At 42.1% G+C, this 19,749-nt stretch overlaps 1 protein-coding gene across 4 annotated transcripts in view; it reads right to left on the minus strand.

Annotated features, from left to right (window-relative positions):
- SLC30A5 (solute carrier family 30 member 5) overlaps positions 1-16,418 on the minus strand; it is a 33,672-nt gene extending 17,254 nt beyond the window's left edge. For 2 of the 4 annotated variants that reach the window (XM_080933815.1, XM_080933814.1), the window contains exons 1-4: positions 16,137-16,418; positions 11,168-11,290; positions 3,054-3,120; positions 1,314-1,399 (exon numbers count right to left, since the gene is read on the minus strand). In XM_080933815.1, the coding sequence (XP_080789941.1) occupies positions 1,314-1,399; positions 3,054-3,120; positions 11,168-11,290; positions 16,137-16,207 (347 nt within the window). In that variant the 5' untranslated portion in view covers positions 16,208-16,418. The remainder of the gene's footprint in view (positions 1-1,313; positions 1,400-3,053; positions 3,121-11,167; positions 11,291-16,136) is intronic. The other 2 variants (XM_080933816.1, XM_080933817.1) reach the window with 2 other exon arrangements.
- Positions 16,419-19,749: the final 3,331 nt, after the last annotated feature.

Consider the following 19,749-nt stretch of genomic DNA (forward strand, 5'->3'; position numbering starts at 1 on the left):
TTTTCCCAAGTCTGTAATGAAAGAACACTTATTATAACTTTTAACTTTTATTATATTGGAAGGTTCTAATTTAAGAAATTTATATATCAACATTGCAATACTAACCTAAAATAAGAAGACTATAAAGCATCATTGTCCTCAGCTCTGAAGCAGATACTTTAAAGTGCATCATGGGTAAAGTAAAAGATGAAGAAAGGCAGCATGTGTGGTAAGTGATATAAGGCAGCAAGCAGATGAGCACATATTTCCTTTCTATTTGTATCTTAAGACACAGGGATGGTTTTTTTTATATGAACTAAACATAATTTTACAAATAAGAAAATTAAAATATAGTGGCTGGTAACACTCAGTTATGATCAAGTTTAAACTGAAAAGGTTCTACTGAAGCTGAGAAACTCAACCAACCTTCTCTTTCCTCTAGGGTGTGCCTGCCACATATTGTATTTGAAACTCACAGGGCAAATAAGGCAAAGAAATCCTGGCCCAGAAAATACTTCCCTGGTCTCCAGAAGTCCCATTCCTCTCCTCTCCTCAGTTCATCCTCACTACTATAATGGAGATACTTTTCAAAGACTTTCCTTCTAGCCCTAATGTCTCACCTTCATTCTTCTCCCTAACAAAAGACAAATGCAAGGTACCTCTTCTTATACTTGTTGCTAACCCCTTTTAGAGACCTGGAAAAAAAATCTTAAAAGGAGGAGTTGTGGGGCACATATGGAATCCTAGCATTTGTGAGTCACAAGCTCACAGATCTGTAACTTGGTCAAGACTACAGAGAAATCCTGTCTCAAAAACATTTTTAAAAAATTTCTTATTCGGAGTTGCATGTTTCAATGTTTACTAAACAAATTTTCAGCATTTCCTCCATGAACTGAACCCATATGCACAGAGACATTCTCTACACAGAAGTAAGGTGTGGCCTGATTCACTCACTACAGCTTTAGTCTGAAAATTGCACTTGCAAGGCTAAGAGGAAAACCATGGCACCTGTTCAGATGGCTCATCTTTATTGGTTTATTTCACTTCCTATTGCAGACATTTTAGCTTCTCCATCTGAAACTTTTTGGATTCTAGCCAATATCGATGATATTAGCAAATATATTTATTGTATCTGAAATGTATGCAATGCTATAGAAGTGACAGAACCAGTTGTGAAAGTAAATCCCTGATATAAAACATGGAACAAGGGACAGTGAAACCCACAAGTCCTCTAATCTCCATGTGTGCACATAACAAATACTAAAACACACAGAACAAAATTAAGTCAAATGAAGAGATATAAACAAATAGTCAATATACATATTTTTATTTACCTTAGTGGTCCACAAAGAGTAAGGCCAAAAAACCATAAAAGTGATATGATACATCCAGCAACTGCATGTTTAAATATTTTGATCCACTATAAATAGAAACAACAACAAAAAAACTTCAGTCACATGCATTGGTTAGTAAGTATTTCATACTTAAACAAAACCTACAAGGAGGTAGCACAGTGGAACATGCCGCTGATTCTCACATCAGGACAAAGAGGCAGACAGAGCTCTATGATTTCAGGCCAATCTGGTCTATACAGTGAGTTCCAGTTTGCTCAGGCCTAACACATAAATAGCGTCTTAAAAAGAAACCAAACAAAGCCCAGATGGAAATATAATTATGCAAGCATTTTAAAGGTTAAATAATCACTATTTTAACATTAAATAGAAACTGCCAAGACCATCTAACCATACTCACTTCTATTATTCTATTATGTGTGTTCTCACTTGTTAACTTTATTTATTTATTTATTTTTTGAGACAGTCTGACTATGTAGCTTTGCCTGGTCTCATATTCAGAGACCCACATGTCTCTACTTTCTAAGTGCTAGAATTAAAGACATGTACCACCATGCCTGGGTGTTAGCTCAAGTCTTTTTCCAATGTAGTATAATTTTCTATTTTTTTCACCAGTTTTCTAGCAATAATTAATGATTTAGTCTTTTAAAAATCTTGCCCATGAGGACGTTTTTTTCTTTCATACTAGGTCTCACTATGTAGCTCAGGTCTGCCTAGAACTCATATTGATCTTCTTGTTTCTGAGTAGATGCATTTTGTGAGTACGTGTACGTACTACCGTGTTTTCTATGAGCAATTTTTATGTTATGATCATTTGAAAATAAAGGAAAAAGACCTTACATGGAGATAAAAAGGTCTCTAAAACAGAAGTACTTAACTTGCCACTCTGATAATATGGTAGAGAACACCAACGCTGACATGAAACAAACATACAGTAGAATATAACTGCTTTCACTGAGGAAAAGTGTGAAACATTTTATGTGAGACTAGCGGAATGAGGAAGCTTTCTGGCATGAAGCCACTGAAAAGGAATGACAAAGAGAACATATGTACTGCATACTCATGTGAGCTATAATTAAAAACCCTTACATGTATAAATTAACTTATTCCTCACAGATACATGATACAGGAATATAATACAGATAGAGAACAATATTATTACCTCCACTTTATAAGTGAGCAAAATTGAAGCAAACATCCCTCAATCTGCCACCCTTTTCTATATTTGAAACTATTCCATTACATTGAAAACTTATAATTCACTTGTGGAGCCTCAAATCTGAAAAACAAGTCGAGAGTGAGTTAACTGTAGATTGGGGATGTAGCTAGGCTGGTAGACTTGCCCAGCAGGCATGAGTTCCAGCATTAGCACTGTATACATGGGGAATGGCAGTGTAAGCCTGCAATAGCAGCACTTGAAAAACTGAGGCCAGATGCTCAGCAGGGAGAGGCCAGTTGTGGCTGCATAACAAGTTCGATCCCAGAATGGGCTATAGGAGATCTTGTCTCAAACCAAACCAAACCAAACCAAACTAAACCAGACCAGACCAAACCAAACCAAACTAGACTAAACCGACCAACCAAAACCACAATAAAACCTCTATAAACCAAAAATCTCAAAACAAAATAGGAAACTAAATCTAGGTTTTAAAAACAGGGCACTTTATTCTGACCCATCAAAAGGAAAGCTGTTAGAAATAAGCAATTCTGTCAACATCTCACCTGATGTTTTGTAATAGTTTTTCCAGAAGAAAATGGTTTTTGAAACAAAACCATAAAAAATGCAGTCCTGTAAACATTGAAAGAGTAACATATTAACATTAATTATGCTCTTGGCCTCTCCTGCCCTTGTGCTCTTACAGCCTTGCTCTCCCATTTCCCTTCCCCCCTCTCTCCCACGTGCTCATGGCCGGCCTTTACTCCTCTACTTTTCTCTCTCTGCCTCTACCACCCTCTTAACTCTCCCATGACCCGAATAAACTCTATTCTGTACTATACTGTTGTGTGGCTGGTCCCTCAGGGAAGGGATTCCCAACATGGACCCCTCAGAGGCATCTCCCTTGCCCTCAGGCCTCGCTGCACCTCCATGGGCCATAGCCATATGCCCCCCACTCTCTTCATCCTTCCCCTAACATTGGTGCCCTGTGACTTTTCCTTTCATTGGTGCCCCGTATTCTTTTCCTTACATTGGTGCCCCGTGTGGGGATGTTAGATTTCCTCATGACCAGATCTCTCTTTCCTTTCATTCTGTGACTTTTAACAACCTTGGATTGGTGCCAGCGCCTCAAGAAAATGCAGGTTCCCATCCCGACGCTCACTAGCCCAAGACCCGGTAAGCTCCCTCCCCACATCGGTCAGAGTAAGCATCCAGGAGGTCCCAGGGAAGTGTTCCTGAACTACCCCTGAGGACAGATGCTTTTACTGACCGTCATTCTAGGACTTTTTCCCTTGGGACCCCCTCCTCTTTTTACTAGACCCAGGCCAGGCCTGGATCTCATTCTGGAGCACCGCCTCCCCTTTAACCCCATTGCTGACTCTCACCTATGGGCCACCTCCGTGGAGCACAGCCTCCGAGTTTTGCGCCCCCATGGCAGCTATACCTACCCTCAGCCATGGGATTGTTTTCCCCGCCTTTGTCCCTATTTCCTGGGATGCTTTAGCTTAATTTACAGTGATCAGAAACCAATAAACTGCACTCCCTCCCTAGCTATCTGTTCTGTGTGAAGGTCTGGCCCTGCTCCTAGCCTATGCTTGAGACTGTTTGCTAGACCTAGCTGTTCCCATACCACATGTGCTTTCTCCATCCTGGTCTCTGTCCCAGACTCTTTGTCCGCTGGGACCCAGTGAGCAGGTATCCTGCCCTGCGGAAGGATCAGCCTTGGTTGCTTGGGACTGTGGCAGGAATCTGGAGCTAGTAGAGCCTGCCAGTAGGTGGGCTTCCTGAAAGGGGCAGCAGCCAGCAACACTGCTCCCGCAGGAGCTTCAGAGCAGGCTGATGTGCTGTGGGCCTAGTGCCCCAGGGTCCGGCTGCTCGGGCAGCGAGCAGAAGGGTGGCGATTGGGTTTCTGCAGGGACCCTGGCCCTGCTGGCAGTCCCTAGGGAAACCATGAAAGCAGGTCTCCTAGTAAGCAGCCTCCTGCCTAGCAGATCACACACGTGGTCCTCTGCCACGGCAGCAGCACAGGTACTCCCCGCCCACCGAGGGGTGGGGTGGCCCGCCCCCTGGCTGGAACACCTAGCCTTGCCCTGCTGCCACAGCACCAAACCCCCTCCCTGTATGTGAGTGCCTCCAGTGCCCCAACTGCACTTTCTCACCTGTGTGCAATAGTGCCTGTCTCGTGCATGTTTTGTTTCCCTTTATTACTTTCAATCTTATTCTGCTTGCTAGATTAAAGTTTTATTTATTCTAAGCCAGATTTCTGACTACATTGACAGCTAAGGTAACTGCAGTTTAACAACTAAAAAAAAAAAAAAAAACAGATTTCTATTTTCTAACAAGTAGCTCAGATATATGGTTACTTTCTTAAGTAAGCTCTGGTTCCATTAATGCTTCATGTTTCCTCTTGTTAAACTTCCTTTTCCACTACATACAATTCTTGCTCCTTCTGCTCCATAAAGGCTCATCTTAAAAATGTTTATGTTGTTAACTCATGTTGTTATCTCTTATAAACTTATAAGCTATAGGAAACCCAATCAGATCTACCTCCGATAGACCAAATAAGACTCCACCCAGATAAGTACATCTGCCTAAAGCTCACTACCTATTCTAAAAGGTGGGATTCCTCTAGATTTCAAATGTGGGTTTCAAATGTACATCTAAAATTTTTCTTGCTTTACTGATATAGTTAAGCCAAACCTGCGCAGGGACCTAGATTTTCTCGTGACCAGTCCTTGCCGACCACCCCGGCCCACCCCATCGGGCTCGGCATAGCCTTGGCTGCATGGCTGGCACTGCGGTTGCCTATTCTTCTTAACCGAGGCCACTGTTTCTCCTTCTGCTCACTGCTGCAGTGACCGTCTCCCTGCCGCCTCCTCCGCCACTGCTACTGCTGCCGCCGCTAAGTGCCACAGCTGCCCGACTCACAGACTTCCAGCACGTGAGTTGTCGCCATTACTGAAGCTCTAGACACTTGCTGGCCACTGCTCCGCCACGTGTGCCAATAGCTCCTGCCACGTGGGCCGCTGAGATAGATCAGCCACACACCACATGGTTTCACTTTTCCTGATACCAGATCATGGCTAAGATTCCCGCACAAACATCGGCAAATTGGTAGGGATTGTCACTCCAGTTGGCGGAGAGAATCCCCGATTTCCCAAAAAGGCCTGGCCAGCCTTTGCGGGCAAAGAGGGTTACTTCTCTATAGCCACAGTTTTGAGACAGACATTGACCATTGAGAAGGTCCAGTCGGGAGTGCCCTTCACTCTTTATCCCTTCCCCCAGGGCTCTAAGCAACCGGTTCACTCAGCTGAAGTCCAGGCCTGGCGAGGGCACTCTCTGCCAGATCCGGGATCTGGCGAAGCCACCAGGAGTCCGAGTGACAACTCGCGACCCCTGCGCATAGGCAAAACTTTTCTACCGAGTTTCATCCACTGGGACGCTGGATTGGATGGCTCCATAGCCCCCTCCCTGTACCTTTCCAATGGGCAACTCAATGTCTCAAAACGGGTCACCAGGCTCCCCACTGGGATGTCTCCTGGAAAATTCCAAATCTCTAAAACTGACACCTCAGCTAAAGACATCTAAATTGGTACACCTCTACAACAATGTTTGGACTCAGTATCCACTAGATAATGACTCAAAATGGCACCCTAGACTCATTAATTTTATGAGACCTTCACTCATACTGCCAAAGATCTGGTAAATGGAAAGAGGTTCCCTGTGTACAGGAATTTATCTATCTCCGCTCTAATCCTTCTCTGTGTTCTGGTAATCCCACCCACTTCCTTTTAGCAATGAGGCAATAAGGCAGATGACACCACAGCTCTCGATCCAGCCAACGAGCCATCGCCGCAAAATCCAAACCTCTACCTCAGCTTCTATTCATGTTATTCTAAGCTTTTCAAAACTCCCCTCCACAGCCAGACTCACATGTGGACGTGGACACACCACCCGGCCTCCAGCACCACTGCCGGTGCCCCTTTCCTCCCTTTCTGTCCTCTTCTGTGCTGCAATCTTATAGTCTGATGTTCTATGCTTTACTATGAGACTCACTAATAATTTACTTCCTGAGGAAAGCCAGCGAGATTGGGAGCAGAAAAAATGCATGCAGACGAGATCCATAAAACAGATAGACACTAACTTAGACCCTAAAAACCCAAAAGGTAAACAACATCTAATGACCTATTTCTTTTCCCAGAACTACCCCGACATAAGAGACTAGCTTAAAAGCTTGAGAGGGGACCCCTAACTCCACAGGCAGAAGTCTTGGTGCTGGCCTTTAAAGTGTACCATGGGAAAGGTAAAAAGGCTCACAAATACCATATGCTGGCAAAGGCTTCCCGACCAGCCCCAGCCACTGCTACACCACCGGGCCCCTGCTACAGATGTGGTCAATAGGTCATTGGGTGATAGCTCGCTCCAGCCCTCACAAGCCAAGGAGCCATGTCCTAAGTATGATTCAGAAGAATATTGGGCTGTCGATTTCCCTGTGTCACGCAAGACAGAGGGACATCACGCCCAAATAACCCTCCAGCCTTCTAGTCTTGGCTATGGACAACTGAAGAGGCCCAGGCTCCCTTGACCTGACCACTGCTATCACGAACAGGGAGCCACGGGGAGCTATCATGGTATGTGAGCAGCCCATCTCCTTCCCCTTGGACACTGGGGCCACTTACTAGGTTCTGACGAGTTTTGGGGACCTACTTCTCCCTCTCTATTGTCGGGTAAGAAGACACCTTACCTTCCTCACCAGATTCCAGCACTCACTTACATTTTTAGGGGTGTACCTCTCAGTCATTCCTTTTGGTAGTTTAGTGCCAACATGTCCTGTCCCTTTATTAGAGAAGAGATCTAGCTAAGTTGGGAGCCTCTATTTCCTTTGCTCCCCCCCATTTGCCTGAACCCAAGCTCGCTAGCAACCCCTCTGCTTCTTCTATCCAGTCAACCTACTAACACAAACATGTTTCCTTTACCAGCTTCTCAGGTAGACCCCCGAGTCTGTTATAAACACTCTTCTGTTGTAATCCAATTACTAGACCCTACCAGGACCCTTTTAAGGTGATTCTTGAAATGCCTGCAGCTCTTTTATCACATACAAGATCCATGAGATCCCAGGTGGGAGACAGAAGTTGTTGGTAACCTCTACTGTAAAAACCCAGCCAGAGTCCCCCCTGTAAGTACTATCAACATTCAGCTGCCCTGACTCTGACTTTGCCATGACTCCACACCTTTCCCCTATCCCTCTTCTTCATGGCATGGCAAGTTGTTTTAAAATATCCGGGACACATTATAGTAATTTGCTCCGAACCTTATCAATCTTCTGTCTACTTCAACGACAAAAAATTTCTAATCAAACTATTAATTAGTTCCTGTTACAGGATTACCAGCTACTGTCCATAGAGGAGCCTGATGTGAACATCTGCCAGGTGGATCCTGATGGTGAAAGCCAGCTGCACCCCCTTACAACGCCCCAAGACAGCAGGAAGTAGCCAATGAGACTCGACGCCCCTATTCCCCTTTCACCATCAGCCTCCCCCTCCCATTTTTTCTCCTTTTATAATGAGAAAAGGGGAGGAATGGCAGCATTAGGACTGCTCCTGAAAAATCTTTCTTCCAAACCAAATGTACTTAACCTCTACCTATAATGTATACATATGTTTGTTCCAGCATCTTGTCAAGTCCAGGTGCTTATTACATCTAGAACAGCTCCAGAGAAGCAACCTACAGATACTTCAGCCTTCTCTCACAGACACAGATGCTTCAACTGGACCTGTTACTTCTGACCTATCCTAAGATGGTTCCACAGACCCTGGACAACAAGGAAACAGCCAACTCTTAAGACTGGACAAACATCCCTACCCCCACTTTTCTGGACTCTCTAAAAACATTGCCCCAAACAAGCATGAAGCAGTTAAGAGATCACAACGACCCAATTCCTGGTCCACCATCGCCTCTAATTTTTCTTTTTTAATTAAACAAAAATGGGGGAATGTTGGGATTCTGTAAACCCCACCCCTCAGTTGCTTAGCAACAACCAGGTATGCCCCACCCCTCAATTACCCAGCAGTAACCAGGTATGCTCCACCCCAGTGACCTGACACTATAAAAGAGCTGCTTGACCCCTCCTCTCTCTCTTGGCCTCTCCTGCCCTTGTGCTCTTGAAGCCTTGCTCTCCTATTTCCCTTCCCCCCTCTCTCCCACGTGCTCAGGGTTGGCCTCTACTACTCTACTTCTCTCTCTCTGCCTCTACCACCCTCTTAACTCTCCCATGACCTGAATAAACTCTATTCCGTACTTACAAAAAAAAAAAAAAAAAAAAAATTAATTATAAGGTACAGTTTTAACAAATACACCAGAACTAGAAACATGATGCCCTTTACAGCATAACTTTTCAAACTCTTTCTACATGACATATTTTTATGCTATTGTGGTAGATAGATATGTAAAGTATATATACAAGTCAAACATCTACTGCTAACAAATCAAAGAAATTTATTGTTAAAATATATCCTAAAGTCTTTGGTGTATATGTTTTACTATTTAAGATAAAAGCAAATGTACATACTAATGAGATGGATGTGTTTATACACATTACATACACTAATTTGACACAAAAATGTTAAAGAATAAAAGCAGGAAAATATGAAATCTTTGCTTTCTGTAATTAAACCATTATGCTTCTGTAAGGGCAGAACATTTTTTATATAACAGAAAAATACTAATTCAAAACTTAAGAGTATTGCTGGTCAGGGGTGGCACATGCCTTTAATTCTAGCATCCCTGATGAAGAGGCAGGTGGATATCTTTGAGTCTGAGGTCAGCCTGGTCTGTGTACTGAGGGAGTTCCAGGACAGCCAGGGCTATAAAGAAAACCCTATCTCAAAACAAACAAACAAATAAACACCCAAAACCAAACCAACCAAACAATGAAACTAAAATACAAAAGAGTAATTCAGAAGGTTTTTGGTATGCACAGTGCAAAGTGTTCATGTTGTGTGCAGAACCAAGACTATAGCCAAGTCGTGCTACAGAGATACCTCAGATTTAATATGCATTTGATTTTGAGTTTATTTTTGGTAGACAAATTTTTCATGATCATCACATTTAAGAAACTTTGCTCTAGGCTGGGTATGGTGGTGCATGCTTTTAATCCCAGACTTGAGAGCCAGAGGTAGGTAGATCTCAGTGAGTTAAAGGCCAGCCAGCCTCATCTACAGAGCAAGCTCCATGTCAGCCAAGAATACAGAGATAATGCCTCAAAAAATAAAACAACAACAAAGAACTATAGTAAAGACTGTCTTTAGCACTGAGGCTTTTGTGGCAAAATTCAGGACCTTCTGATGATTGTCTTCAGAACTAGTTCATAAACCACAAAAATAATAAAGAGTATTAAGACTGAATCTCATGATGCAGTCCAGGCTGATCCTAAACTTGTGATTCTCTAGCCTTGGCCTCCTAAACAGTTAAATTACTGGCATGTGCCACTGTGATTAGCTTTCAATAAGTTTAATACCTTAAAACAGCAAAGAAAATACGTATTCATCTTCTCTTAAACTAAATAGTAATAAATCTTGAACCAATATAACAGTAACATGCCTTCATCTTTTTACTGACAATTAAATAAAAATATTTAACTTTTCTAATCAAGAATCTCTTTCCTAAATTGGCAAACTACACCCTTAAGCGTCTTTGATAAGACTTTTATTAACACAGAGGAGGATTATACTACTCTCAAGGTTAATATATCTATACTTAGAAAGAAAACTGTACACAAACTATATAGTTTACAGAACATGAGGACCCTGTACTCTGATGAGGTTATGTAGAAGGCAAGTTCAGAATGATTTAACTTAGAAACAAAGAATGTATGTGCTAAGACAAGCTCAGGTAACATTTCTATGACTGCCGCATGACTGCACTATCTCAGAAGATAGTCTACGACTCCACAGAGAGTATAAAGCTAAAACTATATATTTTTAAACATATGTGTATGTCTACATATGTGGACCCATGCCCACAGAGGCCAGAAGAATGTCAACTATGGATGGAGCTGGTGTTATAGGCAGTTGTAAGCTATACAAATAGATACTAAAAAACTAAAATCGGAACCTCTGCAAGAGCAGTCAGTGCTCTTAACTACTGAGCCATCTCTCCAGACTATCAAAATGACTTTCATAAAAATACAACATCTTCATTTTATTTTACACTTGTTCTCATGAGTATATGGGATCCCTTCATCTTCTGTGAGATTAAATGATACCAGACATTACAAAAGACTGATTACTAGCACAGATAGGAACCATACTATCTATTAAGCAAGGCATTAAAGGAGTATTGCAAGAATCTCAGCAATACAAACTGAACTAAAAGCCTGTTTGGCAAGTCATTAAAATTCAACCACCTTCTTTTACTTTATTTTCGAGACAGAGTCTCACTGTGCAACTGGGGCTGGCCTCTGATTCACGATGTTCCTGACTACACTGGACTGAGATAGTCTTTTTCTGATGTCTCTGTCTCTATACTTCCACCTTTGAACAAGCTTCTATTTATAGGGAAAAAATCAGATGTCAGAAGTAATAAACTTCACAGAAAATATAGGTAAGATTTCTTAAAAATATTCAGTAAAAACAGGATCTTCAGAGAAATGAGAAAACATTAAGGCCTTCTCCATACTCACCCGAGTTTTAATATAAAAATAAATTGAACAATGTGAACAGTTTTTAGAAGATCATATGATTCAAAAAGTCCCACAGCTTTCAAACATTTGGTTAAACACAGTAATACAATGTATTTTGTTAATCTGAAAAATAAGAACAGAAATAATTTTTAATATAATTCAAATCACTAGGATTATTATCACCCCCTTTAAAACCCAAGTATGTTAGTCCATTATAAAAACTACAGAAGTACACATAAACATATGAAACAATAAAAACCCTCTCTATACAACTCACCATCCACATGTTAACTACTGTTAACATTTTAGGTCACATACTCTTGGGTTATTTTTAACATATCTTAATGTCTAAGGTAGGCCTGGTGGTATAAGCCTGTAATTCCAGTTACTTGGGAAGCAGTGCAAAAAGATTTTCTTTCCTTTTTGACACAAGGTTTCACTACATAGTCCAAGCTAGCCTTAAACTTAAGAGATCTGCCCAGGAGCAGAATGTATTTAAGACTACATTCTACACAGGCAACTTAGTGAGAGAGAAAGAAAGAAGAAGAAAGGAAGATAGGAAGGAAGGAAGGAAGGAAGGAAGGAAGGAAGAAAGGAAGAAAGAAAAGAAAGAAAGAAAGAAAGAAAGAAAGAAAGAAAGAAAGAAAGAAAGAAAGGCTGTAGCTCAGTGGTAGAGTGACTGCCTAAATTGTGAGAGGTCCTAGGTTCAGTTCCCAGTGTTCCCTAACCCCCACAGATAATGTTTCTAGTCTAGCAAAATTAATGGAGTAATCTGAAATCTGCTTTACTAATTAGTTATTCAGAACGAGGAGAATTAAGAAACAAACAAAAACCACATTCTATGTGCAAAGAGACTAGAAAGATTACAGCACCCAGAAGGAGAAGCATCTGTCCCTCCTCTGCCCTGCTAAATGACTGCATTGAGGGTTACAGCTGAAAGTCAAGTGACTAGACCCAAAGTCCTGAGAAGAACTGGACATACTTCAGGGGCAGCAGGAAGCTGCAAATCGGGGAGTGGGGCTTTGGCAACTTTTCAGGAAATCAAACCCCCAGAATCCTGCCTCCCCACATCCAGGCAGGCAACTACTCATTCTCAACCACTGGGGGCTTAACTTCTGGCAAGCCTGGATGAATATTCCATGCTCATTTGGTATGAGTTGGATGCTACAAAGGGCCAATGAGACCAGGGGTGGTCTGGCAGAGAAGCTTCAAGTACAGCCTCACTTCTTTCTCTTGACAGGGAAAGAAGTGCCTTAAGCTATTCTACCTTATCTCTGCCTCAAAGGACAACCTTTTATTCCCATGCCCCTTTTTGAAACAGTGTCTAACTATATAGACCAATCTCAACCTCGTGACCTTCTTACCTAACTTACAAAAAATTGACATTTTTATTTATATTTATATTTTTAGTCAAACCCAAAATATATTTAAATAATTTTTAAAATTTAGCTAAAGATGCTGTATCCATTTTATAAGTCTGAATATAAAAGTTAATATAGAATAAACAATAGCAGGCAAGAACCATAGAGAATCCATCCCTCCCAGGGTGGGCACCACTGTGGGCAGTCTGATTTTTTTCCATAAGAGTATCTCTTCTTGTCTCAGCCTCTTCAGTTCTATGACTCTATGTAACAACCAAGACATATGCAAAGGCCCTGCCCTTAATGAGCTTCAGGTCTTCAGGAAAAATCAGGCAGAAAGACAAACTACATAACCCAAGTAAGTTGACAGATGCTTCTAAAAGATGTGATAAAGGAAGTGAAAGGGTATTTCCACAGAGTTAAGATACATGTGTACTAAATACAAATCAAGAATTAAGCAAGTAACGGGAGGGGAAGGCTCTGTCAGAGCACAAAGGAACATATACAAATGTGAGCATTGGGCAGGAGACCTTGAAGATCTACTGTATTTAAGTTTAGTTCAATCTAGTCAGTTTAATTTAATTAGCAATAGATTGCTTATGATTAATATCAAGAAAAAGCCAAAGCACACTTAACATACTTGTTTTACAAAGATTAAAGATTTCTATATAAAGTATTAAAAATATAAAAACTGGGTCTTAAATGAGAGATAAAAAAGCAATTCATGTAAAATACTAATTGGTAAACTAACTTTATTTTCAAATACACATATGTGCATTGCACCCCAAAAGTCATAATGTTAATTTCCAAGTAGCTGATTATTGGAAAAGTATTAAATAAAACCACTTCTAGCTTTCTCTTCACAGAAAAACAATTTACAAACCTTTTCCTATGTGCCTCAAAAATATTTTCTTCTCATTTGCAATCATGCACATATAGTGACAATGCAATCTTTCACACAATATACGCAAGATCGTTCTGCTATAATTACTAAATTAGAAAAACACTTCAACATTTTAAACTCCTTTGATTTTAAAGGAATTTCCTTTGTTACATATGTTATTATTTGTGTGTGTGTGTGTGTGTGTGCATGTATGCACATAAGAGCATATGAAATCAGAGTATTTTGAGCGTTGGCTCTCTCCTTCTACCATGTGAGTCCAGGGCATCAAACTCAGGTCATCAGGAAGCAAGAGCCTATACCTGCTGAACCATTTTGTTACTTCCTGTCCTTTTGTTTTGTTTTTAAGACAGGGCTTCTTTTTGTAGCTCTGGCCTGGAGCTCTGCCTCACAAATGCTAGAATTAAATGCGTGCCTCATCACATCCTGAAGCACATCCTTTTAAAGTTCTTTAATACCTCTTCCTGCTGGACATCTCTGAAACACCAGTTAAGGCTAAGTAACAACACAGAAGCTCTTCGGTTCATGTCAAGTGGGAAACGACCAGTAGGTGAAGACTGAGATGGGAAAAGAGACTGGCAGGCTCTTATACAGGGCACATTAAACCCAGCCCCCCAATTTAGGAACCACTTTATCTTTTTATTTTCTTTTTATTCTTTTTCTATTACTTTGCTATTAAGTGAACAAATAAAAAAAATTAACTGTTCTACTATTTGGTTAGACATTTCTCAGTTCTTCATACTTGCAATTATTAAATTTTGGATATGAGTTTATGGCTCCTTCTTGAGATGTGTCCACTGCTACCACTCACAGGTCTCTAGATATCAAAAGAGGAGGAGGGTATAGAGGAAGAAAATGCCCAAACAATGTGCATTCATAAACACTTTTCAACTGGTTCAGTGGGTAAGAGTGCTTGCTGTGTGTGAGCCTGAACCTTGGCATTCACATAAAGTCACTGCACTTTAGAGGTAGGAGAATGGGAGAGGCTGTTAGGCTAGCTCCAGGCTCAGTGAGAGACACTGTCTTAAGAGGATAAGGCAGTGATAGAGCGGGCCACACCAGCACAGAATTCACACATATACAAACAAAGCTGCTGACCAGACAGTGGGCCATGGCAGCTCTTACAGAGCTAAGGAAGGAGGTGGCCAGTTTGGATACCACAGTATGATACCATGTCTCAAAAAGAATTATGTATAATCTACTAGGTCATTCATTACTCTTGTGACCTTAGGCAACTCAATTTTCTTGCCTATCAAACAAGGAGCTTGTAGGGTTCTTAAAAAAGATTAAAGGGAGGTACACACTAGGAGTCTTTGGGACATAAGAGATACTCAGCAAATGGTGGCTCTCCTGACCACCAAAGATTTAATGAAGACAAGACAGAAACCTTTATTTAAAACATCTGTGTACTCAGGTATAAAAATAATAACAATGAAAGTGTCTGATCATTTTTGTTGCAGTTAATAACCTGTGCTTGAACATACAAAAAACACTGGCAACCAGAAATCCCATAAAATTCAGTCAGCTGTGAGTCAAAATTTGAATTCTGTAATAGGCTACATGAGAAGGACAACTCTGCTAAGCAAATAATGCAGGTAAGTTGGCAAATGATGTTTACCATATTTGTCTAAGACAGTAGGCTCTTAAGCAAAACCACTTTTAAATTACTCATACTCTCAATTCACATACAGATACAAAACCCTTGAACTACTTGGGAGTAAATGAAGTATGTCGCATTCTACCCCCAAATATCTGTATTTCCTAAAAATATGGCAACTGCTATGAAATTGGGAGTTATCAACAGGAAATTTAACAATAATGTGATACTTTAATCTGTCTCCATGGTCCAGTGTTGTGAACTGACCTAGTCTTGTCCCTTCTAGTATTTTCCTCTATTACCAATCCACAGCAGTAGCCCCTTCTGCATCTGGCTGTTATGGGTCACGGCTTTACATGTGATATGCTACAAATGAATTGCTGAAAATAGACAGAAAACCAAATGCATTTTACAAATCCCTCAGTTGGTTTAAATTCTATTTAGCGTATTGTTTTTTCACAGACAAAAGTTAGCTGGTAACGCTGTGACTCCAGTCTAATATTTGATAAGGACGTTATCAAAACTATCACGAAATCTCAGAGTACATACTGAAAATCAGTTTGAACGAAATTGCTGGGCTTTAACACTACCTCTGAACTTAGGACAGGATACAACTGGATACTGCCAGTGTACACTACTCGGTCCTTGCCTTTAGGCTGGAGGGAAGGTAAAGAAGAATTTTCATGCTGCGAATTCCTGTATGGGATGAGTTTTGGGGGAGAGGGGTAACAAACATCTCTTACTATTAAAATAGTCCACATCCCTCCCCACAAAACCACGGCAAAGAAAACTCGATGACAGGGTTGCATTTTTTGCTGTGCTGTACACCGAAGTTCATCGGCTTGTACTTTGGTTTCTTTCACCTCATATGGTGACACCTTCCGCTTATCCTCTCCAGAATTGTGACAGGCTAAGGAGCCCTGCGTTACCTAAGTGGCAGGAAGGAACATCTAGGTTCTCTCAGTAGGGAATTGGAAACTGGCCGGCGGTAAGTCCCGAGCCCAGACTCCCGCCGGATCTCAAGCCGTGGACCGCAGAGGTAGCCTGCGGGGTTCGAGAAAGGCGGGGAAGCTTGTCCGCATCGCCGCCAAACGTGGAATCCCTCCTTACCGGGCGCTGGGCAAGTCAACCGGCCCCAGGCCGCCGCCCGGACGCGCATCCCCGCTGTATTTCTCCTCCATACCGGCTCAGGAGCCGCTGCCCGTGCCGCGGGCTCTCCTCATGTCTCGCCGCCGCTGCGGAAGCGCGGGCGCAGGCGCGTTACACCCCCATGTCAGCGGCGTCCTCTTCTGCTCAGCAGTCCCCGCCGCTAGCTCGGGCTCGGCAGGCACGTTGGGCGGGACTAGGCCGCGCACTGTTCCGGCAGCGCGGATCCCCGGAGGCCTTACGGGCAGGCACGTTACCCGGACACGTCATCCGCCCCGGCAGCCCTCACTCCCAGGGGGAGTGACCAATCCTGCGCCTGCGCGCAAATAGACACGTGTCCTGGTTCAGACTCCTCCCACTGCGCAGGAGCCTCGTATGGACCCTCCTCCTCTTCCTCCCCCTCCCCTCCCTCTCCCTCTTCCCCTCCTCCTCCTCCTCCTCCATCTTCTAGTGAGGCTCCTTACTGGTTCCTGCAGCGCCGCCTAAGGTCCTTCTCCGCTACAGCGTGTTTTCGCGCATAGGATGGATGGTTCCCTAGAAAATGCACTTTGTGTTAACAAACAGAGCTTAGCCCTCCGCGTCAGGATTCTTCTTTTTAAACTGCCTCACTCTGTAGCCCAGGTAGGCCTAGAACTCGGCATAAAGCCCAGGCTAGCCTCATAAATCTCAGTATTGAATTTACAGGTGTGAGCCACATATAGGTAATGTTAACTCAAAATGTGTGAACTTTTTTTTTCTAATGAGAAAGCTAAACGTTTTTTAAAGTGCCTGTGACTCACCACAAAGAGAGAACTTTTTTTTGATATCTGATGGTACTATAACACAGAGTGGGAGGCTGGAGGATATGTCTACTGAAAAAACAAAGGAGAAAGGCAACTGCTTTTGTGAATTTAATTGTTGAGTAGGAGTACCTGCTCAAGTGTGTGAGAGACCAACATAGAAGGAAGGGACTCCAGTTGTGCTAATGTAAACAGTTTTATTACATTTTAAAAATTTTTTTTCATTTAATTCATTGAAATGATATTACATAGTGTAGACACATCTATACTAAAAGTACTTTATACAGGCACCTGGCTCTCTGTTGGTCTGAGTCTCAATACTTAATAATTGTGGTCACCTTGGTTAGCATGGTAGTGCATGCCTGTAATACCAATGATAGCCAGAGGCAGTTTGAAGCCAGCCTGACCTACATTTTCAGTTCTAAGCTATCTAGTATGCAAGGTGATATTCTGTCTCAAAAGGAACAAGAAAAGAAATAAACAATTGTAGTCACTTGACCTATCTATTTGTTTTCTAGTTTTCCTCCTCTTTGTTGATGTTAGTTTTTTTTCCCGGTGGGGGGGGGGGGGTTGTTTTGTTTTGGTTATATAGAGACAGATCTCATGTAGCCCAGGCTGGCATCCAACTCTGGAAGTCTGATCTCCCTGCTTCTATCTTCCAAGTGCTGGCATTACAGGCACATACACCATTCCTAGAAAGTGGGAATAGTAATTTCTATATTATAAAGCTATTCAGAGGAGAGTGAGTGGGGTATTACTACTCAGTAAATGTTAACTGCTATTACTCAGGGATGAGTGGTGATTTGAAGAGGAAAATGGGGTTTCATCAGGATAAATCGTAATTAGTTGATATTACATTATTGATTTTATTCACACACAAAGACTCCAAGTGACATGCACATGAGCAAGATACCAAAGGTTTTGCCTTTAGTCTGCTCTGGAGAATAGTTAGCAAGCTGGGAGCAAGACCTCACTGGCAGTGTTCCATGTTAGACTCCCAAGGTTTCCCAAATAGCATCCGATAAACATGAAAGGCTGGTGGAAGAGTTTGTGAGTCATTTTCCATCGAAAGATTAAAAAGATAAATGAATCTTTATTTTGGCTTGGTGCCATGTGTCTGTTCTTGCAGCAGTTGAGAGGTAGGAGGATCAGGGAAATCCTCAGAGTTTAAAGAATATAAGAGACCCTGTTGAGAGGGAGGGGGAAGTGGGAGAATGAGGGAGGGGCAAGGGGAGTAGAAGGGAAGAGAGGAGAGAAGGGTGGAAGGGAAAGGAGGAAGGAAGCAAAAAAAAAAAAAAAAAAAATCTCATGGGTTCACAATTTTTCCTGAGAACCCAGGAAAGAGTTTTCACATGCTACAAGCTGAGCAGAGAGGCAGGTACAGTCTGGAGAAGCTATACTTCTGTGAAGCAAGTAAAAGATGACAATACAACATACACATTGTGATTATATCTTGTGTGTGTGTGTGTGTGTGTGTGTGTGTGTGTGTGTGTGTGTATACACAAAAATGTGGGTTTCAATGAGGCCTTATTTTTGTATTATAAACTCAAATTGTATATGGGTTTCTTGTTTGTTGTTATAAAGCACCACAGCCTAGGTACCTTACAGAAGGGTATTCGGTTTATGCTTCTATAGGGTAAGGGATCTGTCATGGCAGGAAGTGTGGCAGCAAGCAGCAGGCAGAGTGGCAGGAAATGGAGAATGAGGGCTCACATTTTCAACTTCAAGCTTGAAGAAACAGCAAACTAGAAATAGTCATTTTGCCCTCAAAAGTCTTCCCTTCCTACCCCAGCAACTTATTTCCTCCAGCAAGGCCACTCCTCCAAAACCTACCCAAGTATCACCACCAGCAGGGGACCAAGAGTTCAAATGTGTGAGCCCCTGGGGGCATTTTAAAAAATGTATATGTGTGAGTGTCTTGACTATATGTATGCATACCATGTGTTGTCTGGTGTCCAAAGAGTTCAGGAGACTCAGTTCCTGCAGGAACTGTAGTTGTAGATTGCTGTGAGCCTCCATGTGGGTGCGGAGTTGTAGATTACTGTTAACCCCCATCTGTGTACTGCACAAGAGCAACAAGCTTTCTCACCTATTGTACCGTCTCTGCAGCCCAGGCGACATTCTTAAACTGCCACAGGAGGCCTCACAGTATTCTGTTTATATATTATTTTGTATCTGGTGGTTTAGAGTAGATAGGTCAGGTGAAGAAGCCCAACAAAATCTAATATTTTGAAGAGATGTATAAATTCTTATTTTTGAAATTTGTCTGTATCTGTGCTTATGTGGATGTACTGTTCTATTTAATTATTTTTGCTTTGTTTTGTTTTATCATATTGATATGAACTAGGGTCACCTGGGAGGGAATCTCAGTGGAAGAATTGCTTTTATTAGACTGGCCTGTAGGCAGTTTGTGGGTTACTTTCTGGATAAGTGATGGATGTAGGAGAATCCAGCCATCAATTGTGGGTGGTATGAAAAGGCCAGATAAGCAAGCCTGGGAAACAAGTTAGTAAGAAGTGCTGTTGAGAGCGTTTTGTGGCGCACCCAAACATGGCACTGGCTTCCTGCCGATGACTCAGCAAACAGAGCTGTTGCCCAGCCCAAGAGACATAGTGCGCATGTCACAGCTCTCGGGCATACTAATGAGCTACTGGAGAGTGCACCAATCAGGTAGTGACACAAGTTTCCTGGGCATAAGCAGTGCATTTTTCTTCCACGGGAGTCCCCTGCTCAAGAGTATTGTACAATAAAGGTTGTTCGCAGAAGAATCCTGTTGTTGCACGCCTTTTCCTGCCGGC

The sequence above is a fragment of the Micromys minutus genome (assembly GCF_963924665.1).
Source record: "Micromys minutus genome assembly, chromosome: 20".
Classification (NCBI taxonomy): Eukaryota; Metazoa; Chordata; class Mammalia; order Rodentia; family Muridae; genus Micromys; species Micromys minutus.